This window comes from Oncorhynchus mykiss, chromosome 26 (assembly GCF_013265735.2).
Source record: "Oncorhynchus mykiss isolate Arlee chromosome 26, USDA_OmykA_1.1, whole genome shotgun sequence".
Lineage (NCBI taxonomy): Eukaryota > Metazoa > Chordata > Actinopteri > Salmoniformes > Salmonidae > Oncorhynchus > Oncorhynchus mykiss.
This window is the reverse complement of record NC_048590.1, coordinates 15,350,804-15,367,777: the sequence shown is the minus strand read 5'-3', so window position 1 is coordinate 15,367,777 and position 16,974 is coordinate 15,350,804. Positions and strand designations below refer to the sequence as shown.

General features: G+C 42.1%; 1 protein-coding gene across 3 annotated transcripts in view; it reads right to left on the bottom strand.

Moving 5' to 3' along the window:
* Positions 1-1,980: 1,980 nt before the first annotated feature.
* The window catches only part of LOC110506282 (LARGE xylosyl- and glucuronyltransferase 2), a 93,296-nt gene continuing 78,302 nt past the window's right edge, over positions 1,981-16,974 (bottom strand). For all 3 annotated transcript variants that reach the window (XM_021585734.2, XM_021585736.2, XM_036964046.1), the window contains 6 exons: positions 16,697-16,852; positions 6,354-6,517; positions 5,806-6,084; positions 5,385-5,531; positions 3,045-3,240; positions 1,981-2,436 (listed from right to left, as the gene is read on the bottom strand). In XM_021585734.2, the coding sequence (XP_021441409.2) occupies positions 2,239-2,436; positions 3,045-3,240; positions 5,385-5,531; positions 5,806-6,084; positions 6,354-6,517; positions 16,697-16,852 (1,140 nt within the window). In that variant the 3' untranslated portion in view covers positions 1,981-2,238. The remainder of the gene's footprint in view (positions 2,437-3,044; positions 3,241-5,384; positions 5,532-5,805; positions 6,085-6,353; positions 6,518-16,696; positions 16,853-16,974) is intronic.

The window sequence follows — 16,974 nt, the reverse complement described above, 5'->3', positions numbered from 1 at the left end:
TTTCCTTCACTCTGCAGTCCAACTCATCCCAAACCATCTCAATTGGGTTGAAGTCAGGTGATTGTGGAGGCCAGGTCATCTGATGCAGCACTCCATCACTCTTCTTCTTGGTCAAATAGCCCTTACACAACCTGGATGTGTGTTGGGTCATTGTCCTATTGCAAAACAAATGAAAGCGCAAACCAGATGGGATGGCGTATCACTATAAAATGCTGTGGTAGCCATGCTGGTTAAATGTGCCTTGAATTCTAAATAAATCACCGACAGTGTCACCAGCAAAGCACCCTCACACCTCCTCCTCCATGCTTCACGATGGGAACCACATATGCAGAGATCATCCATTCACCTACTCTGTTTCTCAAAGACACAGCGTTGAAAAAAACAAAAAAAACAAAGGACAGATTTCCACCCGTCTAATGTCCTTTGCTCGTGTTTCTTGGTCTAAGCTAGTCTCATGTTCTAATTGGTGTCCTTTGGTAATGGTTTCTGTGAAGAAATTCAACCATGAAGGCCTGATTCACAGTCTCCTCTGAACAGTTGATGTTGAGATGTGTCTTATTACTTGAACTCTGTGAAGCATTTATTTGGGCTGCAATTTCTGAAGCTGTTAACTCTAGTGAACTTATCCTCTGCAGCAGAGGTAACTCTGAGTCTTCCTTTCCTGTGGCGGTCCTCATGAGTGCCGTTTCATCATAGCGCTTGATGTTTGTTGTGACTGCACTTGAAGAAACTTTCAAACCTCTTGACATATTCCCGATTGACTGATCTTCATATCTTAAAGTAATGGTGGACTGTTGTTTCTCTTTGCTTATTTAAGCTGTTCTTTCCATAATATGGAACTTTTCTTTTACCAAATAGGGCTATCTTCTGTATACCACCCCAACCTTGTCACAACTGATTGGCTCAAACGCATTAAGAAGAAAATTTATTCCACAAATTAGGTACACCTAAATTATTCCCCTTCCTCCATGCATTCCAGGTGACTACCTCATGAAGCTGGTTGAGAGAATGCCAAGAGTGTGCAAAGCTGTCATCAAGGCAAAGTGTGGCTACTTTGAAGAATCTGAAATATCAAATATATTTTGATTTGTTTAACACTTTTTGGGTTACTACATGTTTCCATATGTGCTGGTTCCTAGTTTTAACGTCTTCACTATTCTTCTACTATGTAGAATATAGTCAAAATAAAGAAAAACCCTTGAATGAGTATGTGTGGCCAAACTTTTGACTGATACTGTATGTATATATTATTTAGATGCATGATGATATTAGTATGATGTAGAGGAAAGAGAAAAGTATATGACTGAGTGATAAGAATGTAGTATGACATAGCATGGTGACTTAGTGAGCAGCTCATTTAGTCAGTGAGTGCACACACATACACAATGTCCAGTTTAACCATGATGCCTGGCTATTCTCCCCGCTCAAGCCTTCAGAGGCTTTCAAACAAGGACATACTCTTTCCTTTCAGGGGGGCCCAAAAATAGAGAAAGGATATAGAATGTAATTATAATGCAACATCATAATCAAAACATATATATGCCATATTTGTTTGTTATTAATTGCTAATCATTTACATTGAGAAAAATACTGATATCATTAAATATCTTATTAAATATAATGGAAAATTATAAGGCTTAAACGTTTATCCAGTTTGATTGGTCACTCCGAACGTGATTCCGATTCGTCCCCTTGAAGAGACCAGGGAAGATGCAACTTCCCTTTCTTTCAGTTATGTGTTTCCCAAATGTCCTGTCCTTGAGTTCCAGGTACAGATATCCCATGTGGTCATATCGGTTTGAAATGTATTTTCCTCAGAAAAGGCCCTGATTGTCAGAACAAATCATGATAATCGTCACTTACTCCCAGACTTAAAGCAGTCAACCACTCATCCCTCTCAGAGGAACGTCTTCCCAGTGAGCCCAACATCTTGCGACAAATGTCATGTCTGTTCTGTTTGGTTCATTTTTTTTTATTTTATTCCAGTTTGGGCCATAATCCATTCTAGCATAGTTGGGTGGGTCATCCCAGCCCAAACCACACCAGAAAGTTTAACACATCTCCAGAAATTTCTACAAGACTTTAAAGCTCCATCTTGATATCCAAGATTAGTCGAGATATTGGAGGATAGTTACCAATATTCCCAAACCCCTTCAGACTTGCCAGGGAAGAGCATTGGGGCCAGTGGGGCCATTGGGGCCCTAGATATGGAGCCCAGTGGCCCTTGGGAGTCCTGGTTTAGATGTTCCTCTGAGCAGTGAGGTACTTGAGGGCGGCTGCGCCGTACTTCCGGGACAGGTCTTGGTGGAACTCTTCTTTCAGGGTCTGCAGGCAGTAGCGGTAGCCCGGGCTGGAGCGAAACTTGGAGATGTCGAAGCTGGGTGCGTGTGGCATGTGGATCATGAACGCATTGGGCAGAACCATCAGGTCGTACTCCTGGGGGGTGGGAAAGGGGTGAAAACGGGTTTTATTTTATTTGTTTATTGGACACGGTCCATGTACAACAGGCAACGTAGCTAATACTCATCTGCAGTCCCGGCTGTGACTGAATAATTTAAGACTCGAGAAACAAAGTCACGTTCGTTGCTCTGAGGTGCTGAACACTGAAATGTCACGGCTCGACTTTGATTTATGGGCCATTACAATAGCTATTATTCCTGACTTAGTGAAAGCATTAAACCTAATAACAGGGGTCTACTGCGAATCAAATCTGTTCTAATCATTAGCATAACCTTAACTGAATTCCAAAGATGAGTTGAGGATTTGAATTAAATTTAAAAGGAGTTATTATGTGCAGATTATTTGGGAGTAGAGTCTGAGGATAAAATGTGAACAATAACTTTAACAAACATTTTTCTTCTCAACAAGCCATAAACAGATGAGCATATGCAGACTTTAACTACATCTCTTTGTCTGCCCCTCTTGTCTGCTATGGTTGTTTGGTCTACCCAATGTGTGCAAATGTACTGTGGTGTGATAATGTGTACTGGAGGAAAATAAATATATTATATTTTAACTCCCCACCATTATCCTCCATACTGTACCTGTGCATCCAGCTCCATGATATGGGAGACCTTGTTCCAGCCAAAGCCCACAAAGCGCTGGTCATACTCAGGGCAGTCCCGCTTCACCACCACATAGGGCTCAAAGTCCGCCTCCCACTCCACCTTATAGGGCGTGGTGGCTGTCCGCCACTTGGCGTAGTTGGTAGGAGCATGGCCCTTGGTCCAAACGTGATACCTGGGGAAGGCAAGGAGAAAGAGAAGTGTGCAGGTGTGTTAATAATAGTTTTGAACAAGATTGCATTAAGTGCATTTGGGAAAGTATTCAGACCCCTTGACTTTTCCCCCACATTTTGTTACGTTACAGACTTATTCTAAAATGGATTAAATATTTAGTTTTTTTTCATCAATCTATACACAATACCTCATAATGACAAAGCAAAAACATGTTTGTCATTTACATAGGTAATCAGACCCTTTAAACAGTACTTTGTTGAAGCACCTTTGGAAGCGATTATAGCATCGAGTCTTCTTGGGTATGACGCTACAAGCTTGGAACACCTGTATTTGGGGAGTATCTGCCATTGTTCTCCGCAGATCCTCTCAAGCTCTTTCAGGTTGTATGGGGAGCATCGCTGCACAGCAATTTTCAGATCTCTCCAGAGATGTTAGATCGGGTTCAAGTCTGGGCTCTTGCTGGGCCACTCAAGGACATTCCGAGACTCCTGCGTTGTCTTGGCTGTGTGCTTAGTCGTTGTCCTGTTGCAAGGTGAACCTTTGCCCCAGTCTAAGGTCCTAAGTGCTCTGGAGCAGGTTTTTATCAAGGATCTCTCTGTACTTTGCTCTGTTTATATTTCCCTCCACCCTGACTTGTCTCCTAGTCCCTGCCACTACCATGCTTCACCGTAGGGATAGTGCTAGGTTTCCTCCAGACGTGATACTTGATATTCAGGCCAAAGAGTTACATTTTGGTTTCATCAGACAAGATAATCTTGTTCCTCATGGTCTGAAAGTCCTTTAGTTGCCTTTTGGCAAACTCCAAGTGGGCTGTCAAGTGGCTTTTTACTGAGGAGTGGCTTCTGTCTGGCCACTCTACCATAAAGGCCTGAATGGTGGAGTGCTGCAGAGATGGTTGTCCTTCTGGAAGGTTCTCCAATCTCCACAGAGATTGCACTTGGTCACCTCCCTGACCAATGCCCTTCTCACCCGATTGCTCAGTTTGGCCAGGTGGCCAGCTCTAGGAAGAGTGTTAGGGGTTCCAATCTTCTTCCATTTAAGAATGAGGAGACCTTCAATGCTGCAGAAATGTTTTGGTACACTTCCCCAGGTCTGTGCCTGGACACAATACTGTCTTGGAGCTCTACGGACACTTCCTTCGACCTCATGGCTTGGTTTTTGCTCTGACATGCACTGTCTACTGTAGGACCTTATATAGACAGGTGTGTGTGTGTGCCTTTCCAAATCATGTTCAATCAATTGAATTTAAAACAGGTGGACTCAATGGAAACAGGATGTCTCATAGCAAAGGATCTGAATACTCATGTAAATAAGGTATTTCTGTTTGCTATTTTGATACATTTTCAAACATTTATAAAAACTAAAATATATTTTTTTAAATAAGGCTGTAAACATAACAAAATGTGTAAAAGGTCAAGCGTTTTGAATGTTTTCCGAATGCACTGTATACAGTACCAGTCAAAAGTTTGGACACACCTAGGGATTTTCTAAAGTGTACTTTCTACCTTCATATCTTAAAGTAAAATGTATCTTTGCTTTTTTGAGCTGTTCTTGCCATAATATGGACTTTGGTATTTTACAAAATAGAGCAATCTTCTGTATATCACCCCAACCTTGTCACAACACAACTGATTGGCTGAAATGCATTAAGAAGGAAATAAATTCCACAAATTAACTTTTAACAAGGCACACCAGTTAATTGAAAAGCATTCCAAGTGACTACCTCATGAAGCTGATTGAGAGAATGCCAAGAGTGTGCCAATATGTAATCAAGGCAAAGGGTGGCTGCTTTGAAGAATCTCAAAAATAAAATATATTTTGATTTGTTTAACAAATCCCCCAAAAATTGGTTACTACAGTATTCCATGTGTTATTTCATAGTTTTGATGTCCTCGCTATTATTCTACAATGCAGAAAATATTACAAATAAAGAAAAACCCTTAAATGAGTAGGTGTGTCCAAACCTTTGACTGGTACCGTATATATTATCAAATTACTTCAATGTATCAATGTAACAAACATAGTATCAACATCAGGATGGCTGTTCCAAGTTATGTCATCTGGGTCTATTTCAGAAGGGCCATTCAAACCTCCTGATCTACAAGCCAGATTGACCAATGGGGTGAGCTGTTAGTGCTGGTGTACCTGAAGGTGTAGAGGGTCCCCATGTCCAGCATGGAGAGCAGCTCGGCTTTGGATTTGGGAAAGGATAGGCGGTAGCGCAGAGTCTCAAAGGCTGGTACCACCAGAGCCTTCTTAGTGTTGGCCATGTCTAACTGGACCACTGACTTTCTGTGGGGGTACGATAGAGAAACCATTCATTTACAATGAATACTCTTCATCAGCTAGAGCCACAGCTGCCACTAGTTGGTAGGAATGCATTGCTGGCAACACCTTAGCTGTGGGCTCGACTCCCACATGGGCCATATATGAACATCATACATATGTTGTCTGTACATTTCTTTGGATTAAAATGGCTGCTAAATGACAAAAATAAATAAAAAATCCCAGCCAGTGTTCTGTCTATGTTTATGATGGAACATCTTTGGGAAGAACTACGACTCACCTGAGGTAATCATAGAGGCCGTACATGGGCAGGAAGTCCACGTCTGCCAGGAACACATAAGGTGTGTTGGCGTTCCTCAGGGCCACATTTCTCACCAGGTTGACAGGGTAGAACTGTCCCTCCTTGTAAACGATATGGTATCCCACGTTCTTACGGTTCTTCAGCACCTCGGAGGCCTGGGCGTAACGCAGGAACTGTTGGGCCTCGGCGTCTGACATGTACAAGGCCAGGCTGATAGGGCCTTCCCAGTGCTTACATATGGCCTCCAGCATCTGTAACCTGAGAGAAATAGAGATTACATAAATTACAAACAGAGTAGTATAGTATCACAAGCATGTATAATGATAGTAAAAGCAGTGGTGGAAGTAGAGAAGAAAAGATGGAGGAGGGGGAAGAGGAAGAAGTAGAGAAATAAGCAAAATACAAATCGTATTTGTGGAGAGGTGCCCTCCTGATTAGCCATAACGTGATAATGAATTCAAGCTCACATCTCCAATAACTAGTAAACCAAAGGCCAGTAGGTTCAGAGCTATAAGGTGAGTGTTCACCTGTCCATGGAGAGCTGTGCGACCAGTGTGACGTCCGTGTCGTCCCCGGTGGGCGTGTACTCGTACTGCAGGAAGTAGAGGTGCACGCGGTGCACTGTGATTCGCTCCCGCCGGAAGTCATAACACTGGTCGTCTTCATCCAGCTCCTCCAGAGCTCCTTGTAACTGGAGAGGGATGGACAGAGGGCGGTCAAAACCCATGTTCAGATTGTAAATATTCCCTCTAATAGGCTAACATGGTTTCATGAGTGCATGCGGCACACCTGCACACTCTGTTGTATTCTGTCTGGATGTCCATGATAGTATAGTGAATAAAGGTATGGTGAATGTTAAAACCTACTTGAGGTGTTAGGGAGTGGTTTGTTAAATGTTATACAATGGGTGGTGCAAATCCTGAATGCTGATTGGTTAAAGCCGCATTCCAGCCGGTGTCTATTCCACAAGTTACCACCGGCTAAATCTACGACGTTAAAATGCCTATTTACCTAGTTCCATCTGACTGCGCAATCCACTGTCTCATCAGCCCAGCCAGGCAATTTATAAACTTGATCTCCACTATAAAAGCATCTGGACATTATCTCACATTTCTTTTAGACTAACATTTAGTTTTCAACAGCGGAGATTTGTATAGACCTTGCTGTCTCTCTCCGACATTTTTAACATTGTTTCAATATTCAAATTCTATCTCCAGCTGTCCCATAGTAATGAACGTTAGGGAGTCGGGACTGCGACAGACAGGCAGGCAGCGTTTCTCAGCCAGTCCAAATCATAAATCAGCTGGCATCATTTTTATGGGTATATACAAAGAAATGTCAATAGAAAGAAGGTAAAACAAAGTTTGCAGTCTTTCCAGCTTCAGTTTAAAGTGATTGTGTTAGCTGTGTTGTTGGCTAGCTCCTCTGAACAATAGTGTCCTGACGAAAGAGCACATTTTCTTTGCCATGTGAAATCGCACCTCATTATAAAGTTAATCTACAAAAAACTGAATTGGTGCCTATTAATCTTTCTGCCATGCAAACTTATTTTAGCTATGTGCCCTTCAGAGTGACTACACAGACATACAGTGCCTTGCGAAAGTATTCGGCCCCCTTGAACTTTGCGACCTTTTGCCACATTTCAGGCTTCAAACATAAAGATATAAAACTGTATTTTTTTGTGAAGAATCAACAACAAGTGGGACACAATCATGAAGTGGAACGACATTTATTGGATATTTCAAACTTTTTTAACAAATCAAAAACTTAAAAATTGGGCGTGCAAAATTATTCAGCCCCCTTAAGTTAATACTTTGTAGCGCCACCTTTTGCTGCGATTACAGCTGTAAGTCGCTTGGGGTATGTCTCTATCAGTTTTTCACATAGAGGGACTGAAATTTTTTCCCATTCCTCCTTGCAAAACAGCTCGAGCTCAGTGAGGTTGGATGGAGAGCATTTGTGAACAGCAGTTTTCAGTTCTTTCCACAGATTCTCGATTGGATTCAGGTCTGGACTTTGACTTGGCCATTCTAACACCTGGATATGTTTATTTTTGAACCATTCCATTGTAGATTTTGCTTTATGTTTTGGATCATTGTCTTGTTGGAAGACAAATCTCCGTCCCAGTCTCAGGTCTTTTGCAGACTCCATCAGGTTTTCTTCCAGAATGGTCCTGTATTTGGCTCCATCCATCTTCCCATCAATTTTAACCATCTTCCCTGTCCCTGCTGAAGAAAAGCAGGCCCAAACCATGATGCTGCCACCACCATGTTTGACAGTGGGGATGGTGTGTTCAGCTGTGTTGCTTTTACGCCAAACATAACGTTTTGCATTGTTGCCAAAAAGTTCAATTTTGGTTTCATCTGACCAGAGCACCTTCTTCCACATGTTTGGTGTGTCTCCCAGGTGGCTTGTGGCAAACTTTAAACAACACTTTTTATGGATATCTTTAAGAAATGGCTTTCTTCTTGCCACTCTTCCATAAAGGCCAGATTTGTGCAATATACGACTGATTGTTGTCCATGGACAGGGTCTCCCACCTCAGCTGTAGATCTCTGCAGTTCATCCAGAGTGATCATGGGCCTCTTGGCTGCATCTCTGCTCAATCTTCTCCTTGTATGAGTTGAAAGTTTAGAGAGATGGCCAGGTCTTGGTAGATTTGCAGTGGTCTGATACTCCTTCCATTTCAATATTATCGCTTGCACAGTGCTCCTTGGGATGTTTAAAGCTTGGGAAATCTTTTTGTATCCAAATCCGGCTTTAAACTTCTTCACAACAGTATCTCGGACCTGCCTGGTGTGTTCCTTGTTCTTCATGATGCTCTCTGCGGTTTTGACGGACCTCTGAGACTATCACAGTGCAGGTGCATTTATACGGAGACTTGATTACACACAGGTGGATTGTATTTATCATCATTAGTCATTTAGGTCAACATTGGATCATTCAGAGATCCTCACTGAACTTCTGGAGAGAGTTTGCTGCACTGAAAGTAAAGGGGCTGAATAATTTTGCACGCCCAATTTTTCAGTTTTTGATTTGTTAAAAAAGTTTGAAATATCCAATAAATGTCGTTCCACTTCATGATTGTGTCCCACTTGTTGTTGATTCTTCACAAAAAGAATAAGAATAAGAATAAGAATATTTCATTCATTCAGATGTGTTATTTTAGTGTTCTCTATTTTTTTTAGCAGTGTATATATATATTTTTTAATATCCATAGATACACTGATATATGCTTTCATCTGGAACAAGAAAAACCCTCGGATACGTAAGAGCATATTGCAGAGATCTCGTCCCCATGTTGGTCTAGCACTTCCGAACTTTCAATATTATTACTGGTCAGCTAATATATGAATAATTCTATATTGGATGACAGATACCCCAGATGTTACAGGTCCGAAATGGTTGACCTTGGAGATCTCATCCTGTGGCCCCACCTCCGTAGCTGCCTTACTTTTCTCAAGACTTGCATTAGCTGAGCCTGTTTCCAAATACACTAAAAACACTAGTGTGAAACATTCTCTAGAAATCTGGAAACAGTTCAGGCAATCGTTTGATCTCGGTGAACTTTCAACTTCTGCCCCATTATTAAAGAACCATACATTCTCTCCATCAGTATTAGACCGTGCGTTTCATTTCTGGTCTGGAAAAGGGATCTCCTCACTGAACGACTTGTACATTGGTAAGGATTTTTCATCTTTGGAAAAGTTAGTACAAAAGTTTAATTCCTGGATCCCATTTCATTAGATACCTGCAATTGCGTAGTTTTGTATCTTCATACTCCAGTAACTTCCCATCACGCCCATCTACCTCCTTTCTATATTCTCTTTTTAAAGTAAACCCTTATATCAAAGGGGGCATAATCTTGATCTATACATTATTAACTTCATGGCCGCAGGGGCAGTATTGAGTAGCTTGGATGAAAAGGTGCCCATTGTAAACGGCCAGCTCCTCAGTCTCAGTTGCTAATATATGCATATTATTATTAGTATTGGATAGAAAACACTCTAAAGTTTCTAAAACTGTCAAAATATTGTCTGAGAGTATATATACTGATATTGCAGGCGAAACCCTGAGGAAAATCAAAACAGGAAGTGGCTCCTATTTTGAAAACTTCATGTTCCATAGCCTCGCTTTGCTGGATTTGAAGGGATATGAACAAGATTCCTTTTCCTATCGCTTCCTCAAGGTGTCAACAGTCTTCAGACATAGTTTCAGGCTTTTATTTTGACAAATGAGCCAGAACGATAACATTGCGTCAAGTGGTCACATGAGTTTTGCTTACGAAACAGAATTTGGACAGCCATTGTTTTCCCCTCTCCTACTGTGAAAGACATTTGCGGTTGATATATTATCGATTATATATTTTAAAAACACCTGAGGATTGATTATAAAAAAGGTTTGACATGTTTTATGTGGATATTATGGAAACTATTTGGAATTTGTCTGCGTTGTCGTGAGTGCTCTTTCCTGTGGATTTCTGAACATAACGCGACAAACAAACAGAGGTATTTTGGATATAAAAATCATCTTTACGGAACAAACGGAACATTTGTTGTGTAACTGGAAGTCTCGTGATTGAAAACATCCGAAGATCATCAAAGGTAAACGATTAATTTGATTGCTTTTCTGATTTTCTAAGTGTACTTAATGTTTTATTGTGCGATCGATAAACTTACACAAACGCTTGGATTGCTTTCGCTGTAAAGCATAATTTCAAAATCTGACACGACAGGTGGATTAACAAAAGGCTAAGCTGTGTTTTCCTATATTGCACTTGTGATTTCATGAATATAAATATTTATAGTAATATTTATTGTACACTGTATGTAGCGCTCTGCTATTCAGCGGTTGTTGATGCCACTTATCCCGATAGGGGGATTGCAGCCATAACAGGTTAAACTCGCACAATCTGGATTCCCTGTACTCTCTTATTAAGAACCTTAAGAACCAATGGGAAGAGGATTTAGGTGAACAATTTACAGATGAAACGTGGCAGAATATGCTTCAGAGAATACATTCTTCATCTATATGTCTAAGACATGTTGTAATTCAATTTAAAATAGTTAATCGGCTGCATTGGTCAAAGGCAAGATTAGACCAGAAATAGATCCCACTCGTGACCGATGTAAGCAGGCTCCTTTCTTTTCTATTACACATTTTGGACATGCCCGAAATTGACAGATTTCTGGATATCAATTTTTTGAGACGTTTTCTAAGATACTGGGGAGACCTACAGAGCCTTCTGCCTTCATTGCATTATTTGGATTGTCACCACAGGAGGCCTCTCTAAACAGTTCTTGGAATTTACATGCTGGCATTTACTATTCTTCTAGCTAGACGTCTTATACGATTTAAGTGGAAGGATCCTACTTTTAACCATTGGATAAAGGAATTTATGCAACATCTCGAGCTAGGGAAAATACACTACTCCGTTAGGGGATCTGCAATTACTTTTTATAATATCTGACAACCTTTCCTATCCTTTGTAGAAGACAAGGACACGGCTTATTTCACAACTCCATAAACCAACCCAAATTAGAATTTGTGTCATTATTTTTCCTTTTGTTGATTTTTCCTTTTCCCCAATTTCGTGGCATCCAATTGTTAGTAGTTACTATCTTGTCTCATCGCTACAACTCCCGTACGGGCTCGGGAGAGACAAAGGTCGAAAGCCATGCGTCCTCCGAAACACACCCAACCAAGCCGCACTGCTTCTTAACACAGCGTGCATCCAACCCGGAAGCCAGCCGCACCAATGTGTCGGAGGAAACCTGGTGACCTTGTTAGCGCGCACTACGCCCGGCCCGCCACAGGAGTCGCTGGTGCGCGATGAGACAAGGATATCCCTACCGGCCAAGCCCTCCCTAACCCGGACGACGCTAGGCTAATTGTGCGTCGCCCAACGGACCTCCCGGTCGCGGCCGGTTGCGACAGAGCCTGGGCGCGAACCCAGAGTCACTGCAGTGCAGCGCCCTTAACCACTGCGCCACCCGGGAGGCCCAAAATAACGTTTTTTATGAAAATATGAGAATCGTTTCAGGAAACTAGGTGAATGTCGCGGGTCACTATTTCACAGGAGAGCCAATTGAATGTAAACTTTTTTAATCAAAATGCGTTGGAACATGAACTTTCATGTGCGTTATTAACAGACTTGTATGCCATCTGTAAATATGAATACAATTGTATTGTATAGCGAGCAACATTCCCGCTAGCCATGATTGGCTGAGATAACGAGTGGGCTGGATATGCCGAAAGATGAGTTCGGATTGGTCTGCCATATAGCACTCTTCTATCTATTTGAGCTGGTCAGTATGTGTAGGTAATCCTGTCAAACACAGCTTTTTTTAATGTATCACATAGTAGAACTGCATAAGTGTTGCTTTCCACTTTCTGGAGGACTGAGATTTGAAATCAGTGGAATTAGAGTATGATAGCTAAGGAGATGGAGAAAACACATGTCTCTGGATTACATCTTCAAACGAAGGGCAACCATGGCATCCGTGACAGGGAGAGGCATCCATCCATGATGTATACGGAGAAGATAGTCTAGCTAGCCACATTTTCAGATATTACACGTTTTTAATTTTGACAAAGTCGTTTTCATTTCAAATTAAATTGTAATGTTCGCTGGCTGGCTCACTAGCTACTGTTACGTGTATGATCTTATTATTAACTTCTCAAAGGCATTTACTTTACTAGTTATAGCCTAATGTTAGCTACAGTAGCTAGCGTTGGACCTGGTTGGTTAGCTACCTGCAGATTCATGCAGGGTAGTAATGTCATGAGTTGGGATTATGGTTCATTGTTTAGCTAACTACATGTCTTAACAAAAGAATGTCACTGCAACAACTGTTGATAGACTTAGCTGGTAAATTTGCTCTGGCTATCTAATCCGATTTCAGAGCACTCTCGTCTGAGTGTGCCAGAGTGCAGAATAACTGACGAATTTACGAACACTCAACACCCGTTGAATATGGTCAGTGTCAGTAAACATTGTAAATTGTTGTAAATTGTTGCAAGCAGCACAGTTGCAGTCACCAACATATAAACAGCCTAACCAGAGTAAAATGGTCAATGAGCTGTTCTCTCATTTGTGGTTGGAAGTAGCTGTTAGATTGGGTGCTTGACTGTTGTTGTTAGGACAGAACGCTTGGATCAACTCTTAAAGAGATGGGTGGGGCTAAAGCTTAAGAGTGTGTCATCGATGCTGAATGGTTGTAGACAAAGAAGAGCTCGCCAGTAGGTACCAAAACATTGGCCATTTTCTCAAAAGTGAGGTTACAAATTTATCAACTTAAAAGTCCAATGTTTAATATACCATTTTGTAGCTCTGTGTCTCTGCTTAAAAAAAAAAAAAACATGTCAATAATTATTTTAATATGTTAGTAACCTGTTTAAAAGTGCTAATGCCCTCGAAGCCGGTGTTTGGAGGATGACACGCAACACCAATGCCGCAACACCCATGCCAATATACCCTCCAAACACCGGCTTCAATGGCATTTTACACACACAGAGACGCATACAAAGCCCTCCCTCGCCCTCCATTTGGAAAATCTGACCATAATTCCATCCTCCTGATTCCTGCTTACAAGCAAATAGTAAAGCAGGAAGCACCAGTGACTCGGTCAATGAAAAAGTGGTCAGATGAAGCAGACGCTAAACTACAGGACTGTTTTGCTAGCACAGACTGGAACATGTTCAGTGATTATTCAGATGGCATTGAGCAGTACACCACATCAGTCACTTGCTTTATCAAGAAGTGAATTGAGGAAGTCGTCCCCACAGTGACTGTACATACACAACCCAAACAGAAGTCATGGATTACAGGTAACATTAGCACTGAGCTAAACGGTAGAGTTACCGCTTTCAAGTAGCGGGACTCTAACCCGGAAGCTTATAAGAAATCCCGCTATGCCCTTCGACGAACCATCAAACAGGTAAAGCATCAATACAGGACTAAGTTCGAATCATAGTACAGTTGCTCCAATGCTCGTCGGATGTGGCAGGGCTTGCAAACTATTACAGACTACAAAGGGAAGCACAGCCGAGAGCAGCCCAGTGAAACGAGCCTACCAGATGAGCTAAATAACTTCTATGCTCGCTTCGAGACAAGCAACACTGAAACATGCATGAGAGCATCAGCTGTTCCGGATGACTGTGTGATCACACTCTCCGCAGCCGATGTGAGTAAGACCTTTAACTTCTCGGTGACGGGGCATTATTTTCACGTCCGGATGAAATGCATGCCCAAATTCAACTGCCTGCTACTCATCCCCAGAAGATAAGATATGCATATTATTAGTAGATTTGGATAGAAAACACTCTGAAGTTTCTAAAACGGTTTGAATCATGTCTGTGAGTGAGTATTACAGAACTTATGTAGCAGGCGAAACCCAGAGGAAAAACCATTCAGATTTTTTTTTTAAGTCACTCTCTATTCAATGGCCTTTCATTGGGAATCCAGATTTCTAAGGGATCTTCTTGCAGTTCCTACCGCTTCCACTGGATGTCACCAGTCTTTAGAAATTGGTTGAGGTTTTTCCTTTGTGTAATGAAGAAGCAGTCCTGTTCAAAACGAGGGTCACTTCAAGGGTACTGTTAGAGGCGCGTGACCAGAAAGGTAGCGTTAGTTTGTTTTCTTCCTGTATTGAACACAGATCATCCCGTCTTCAATTTGATTGATTATTTACTTTACAAAATACCTAAAGTTGTATTACAAAAGTAGTTTGAAATGTTTTGGCAAAGTTTACAGTTAACTTTTGAGATATTTTGTAGTCACGTTGCGCAAGTTGGAACTGGTGTTTTTCTGGATCAAAGCGCCAAATAAATGGACATTTTGGATATATATCGACGGAATTAATCGAACAAAAAGACCATTTGTGATGCTTATGGGACATATTGGAGTGCCAACAGAAGAAGCTCGTCAAAGGTAAGGCATGATTTATATTTTTATATCTGCGTTTTGTGTCGCGCCTGCAGGGTTGAAATATGTTTTCTCTCTTTGTTTACGGAGGTGCTACTCTCAGATAATAGCATCGTTTGCTTTCGCTGTGTAGCTTTAATTTGGTATCTTACATGTGTGATTTCATGAAAGTTTGATATTTTATAGTAATATATTTGATCTTGGCGCTCTGCATTTTCTCTGGCTTTTGGCCAGGTGGGACGCTAGCGTCCTACATATCCCAGAGAGGTTGAACAGGTCAACATTCACAAGGCCGCAGGGCCAGATGGATTACCAGGACGTGTACTCCGAGCATGACCAACTGGCAAGTGTCTTCACTGACATTTTCAAACTCTCCCTGTCAGAGTCTGTAATACCAACATGTTTCAAGTAGACCACCATAGTCCCTGCGCCCAAGAACACTAAGGTAACCTGCCTAAATGACTACCGACCCATAGCACTCACGTCTGTAGATAATGCTTTGAAAGACAGGTCATGGCTCACATCAACACCATTATCCCACTCCCATTTGCATTCTGCCCCAACAGATCCATACTGCCCTTTCCCACCTGGACAAAAGCAACACCTATGTGAGAATGCAATTAATTGACTACAGCTCAGCGTTCAACACCATAGTGCCCTCAAAGCTCATCACTAAGCTAAGGACACTGGGACTAAACACCTCCCTCTGCAACTGGATCCTGGACTTCCTGACAGGCCGCCCCCAAGTGGTAAGGGTAAGTAACAACACATCCACCATGCTGATCCTCAACACGGCGGCCCCCTCAGGGGTGCGTGCTCAGTCCCCTCCTGTACTCCCTGTTCACTCATGACTGCACGGCCAGGCACGACTCCAACACCATCATTAAGCTTGCTGACGACACAACATTGGTAGGCCTGATCATTGACAACGATGAGATAGCCTATAGGGAGGAGTTCAGAGACCTTGCCGTGTGGTGCCAGGACAACAACCTCTCCCTCAATGTGATCAAGACAAAGGAGATGATTGTGGACTACAGGAAAATCAGGACCGAGAATGCCCCCATTCTCATCGATAGGGCTGTAGTGGAGCAGGTTGAGAGCTTCAAGTTCCTTGGCGTCCACATCAACAAACTAACATGGTCCAAGCACACCAAACAATAGTCATGAAGATGGCACAACAAAACATATTCTCCCTCAGGGGACGTAAAATATTTGACATGGGTCCTCAGATCCTCAAAAGGTTTTACAACTGCACCATCGAGAGCATCCTGACGGGTTGCATCAGGACGGCAACTGCTCGGCCTCCAACCACAAGGCACTACAGAGGGTAGTGTGTGCAGCCCAGTACATCACTGGGGCCAAGCTTCCTGCCATCCAGGACTTCTATACCAGGCGGTGTCAGAGGAAGGCCCTAAAAAATGTTAAAGACTCCAGCCACCCTAGTCATAGACTGTTCTCTCTGCTACCGCACGGCAAGCGGTACCGGAGAGCCAAGCTTCTAAACAGCTTCTACCCCCAAGCCATAAGACTCTTGAATATCTAATCAAATGGCTACCAAGACTATTTGCATTGTCCCCCCCCCCATTCTACGCTGCTGCTATTCTCTGTTGTTATCTATGCATAGTCACTTTAATAACTCTACCTACATGCACATATTACCTAAATTACCTCCACACTGGAGCCCCCGCACATGGACTCTGTACCTGTACCCCCTGTATATAACCCCGCTATTGTTATTTACTGCTGCTCTTAATTATTTGTTATTCTTATCTCTTACTTTTTTTAAAGGTATTTTCTTAAAACTGCATTGTTGGATAAGGGCTTGTAAGTAAGCATTTCACTGTAAGCTGTTGTATTTGGGCGCAAGTGACAAATAAAATGTGATTTGATTTGTTTTGATTTATCACATAATTATGGTTAACGTTAAGGTAATGTTTTACTCACTTGTACACTCTCTGAGGTGGCATGGCTGGGGCAGCCAAACAGCTCTCGTCTCAGTAGGTTCCCATCGTACTCTAGGAAGGTTAGGTAGAGGTTCCTGAAGAACTCCACATGCTTGTTCTTCACACGAAGTTTCTTAGGAGAGTTCCAGTGGATCACCTGACATGGGACATAAACATGTTACCATGGTGACCTGTAGCCAGATGACTAGACGCAGTACATTCATAAGGAAATAAGTGAGGGATTTTGCTATATTGAGTGTGTGCGCGTGTGTGTGTATG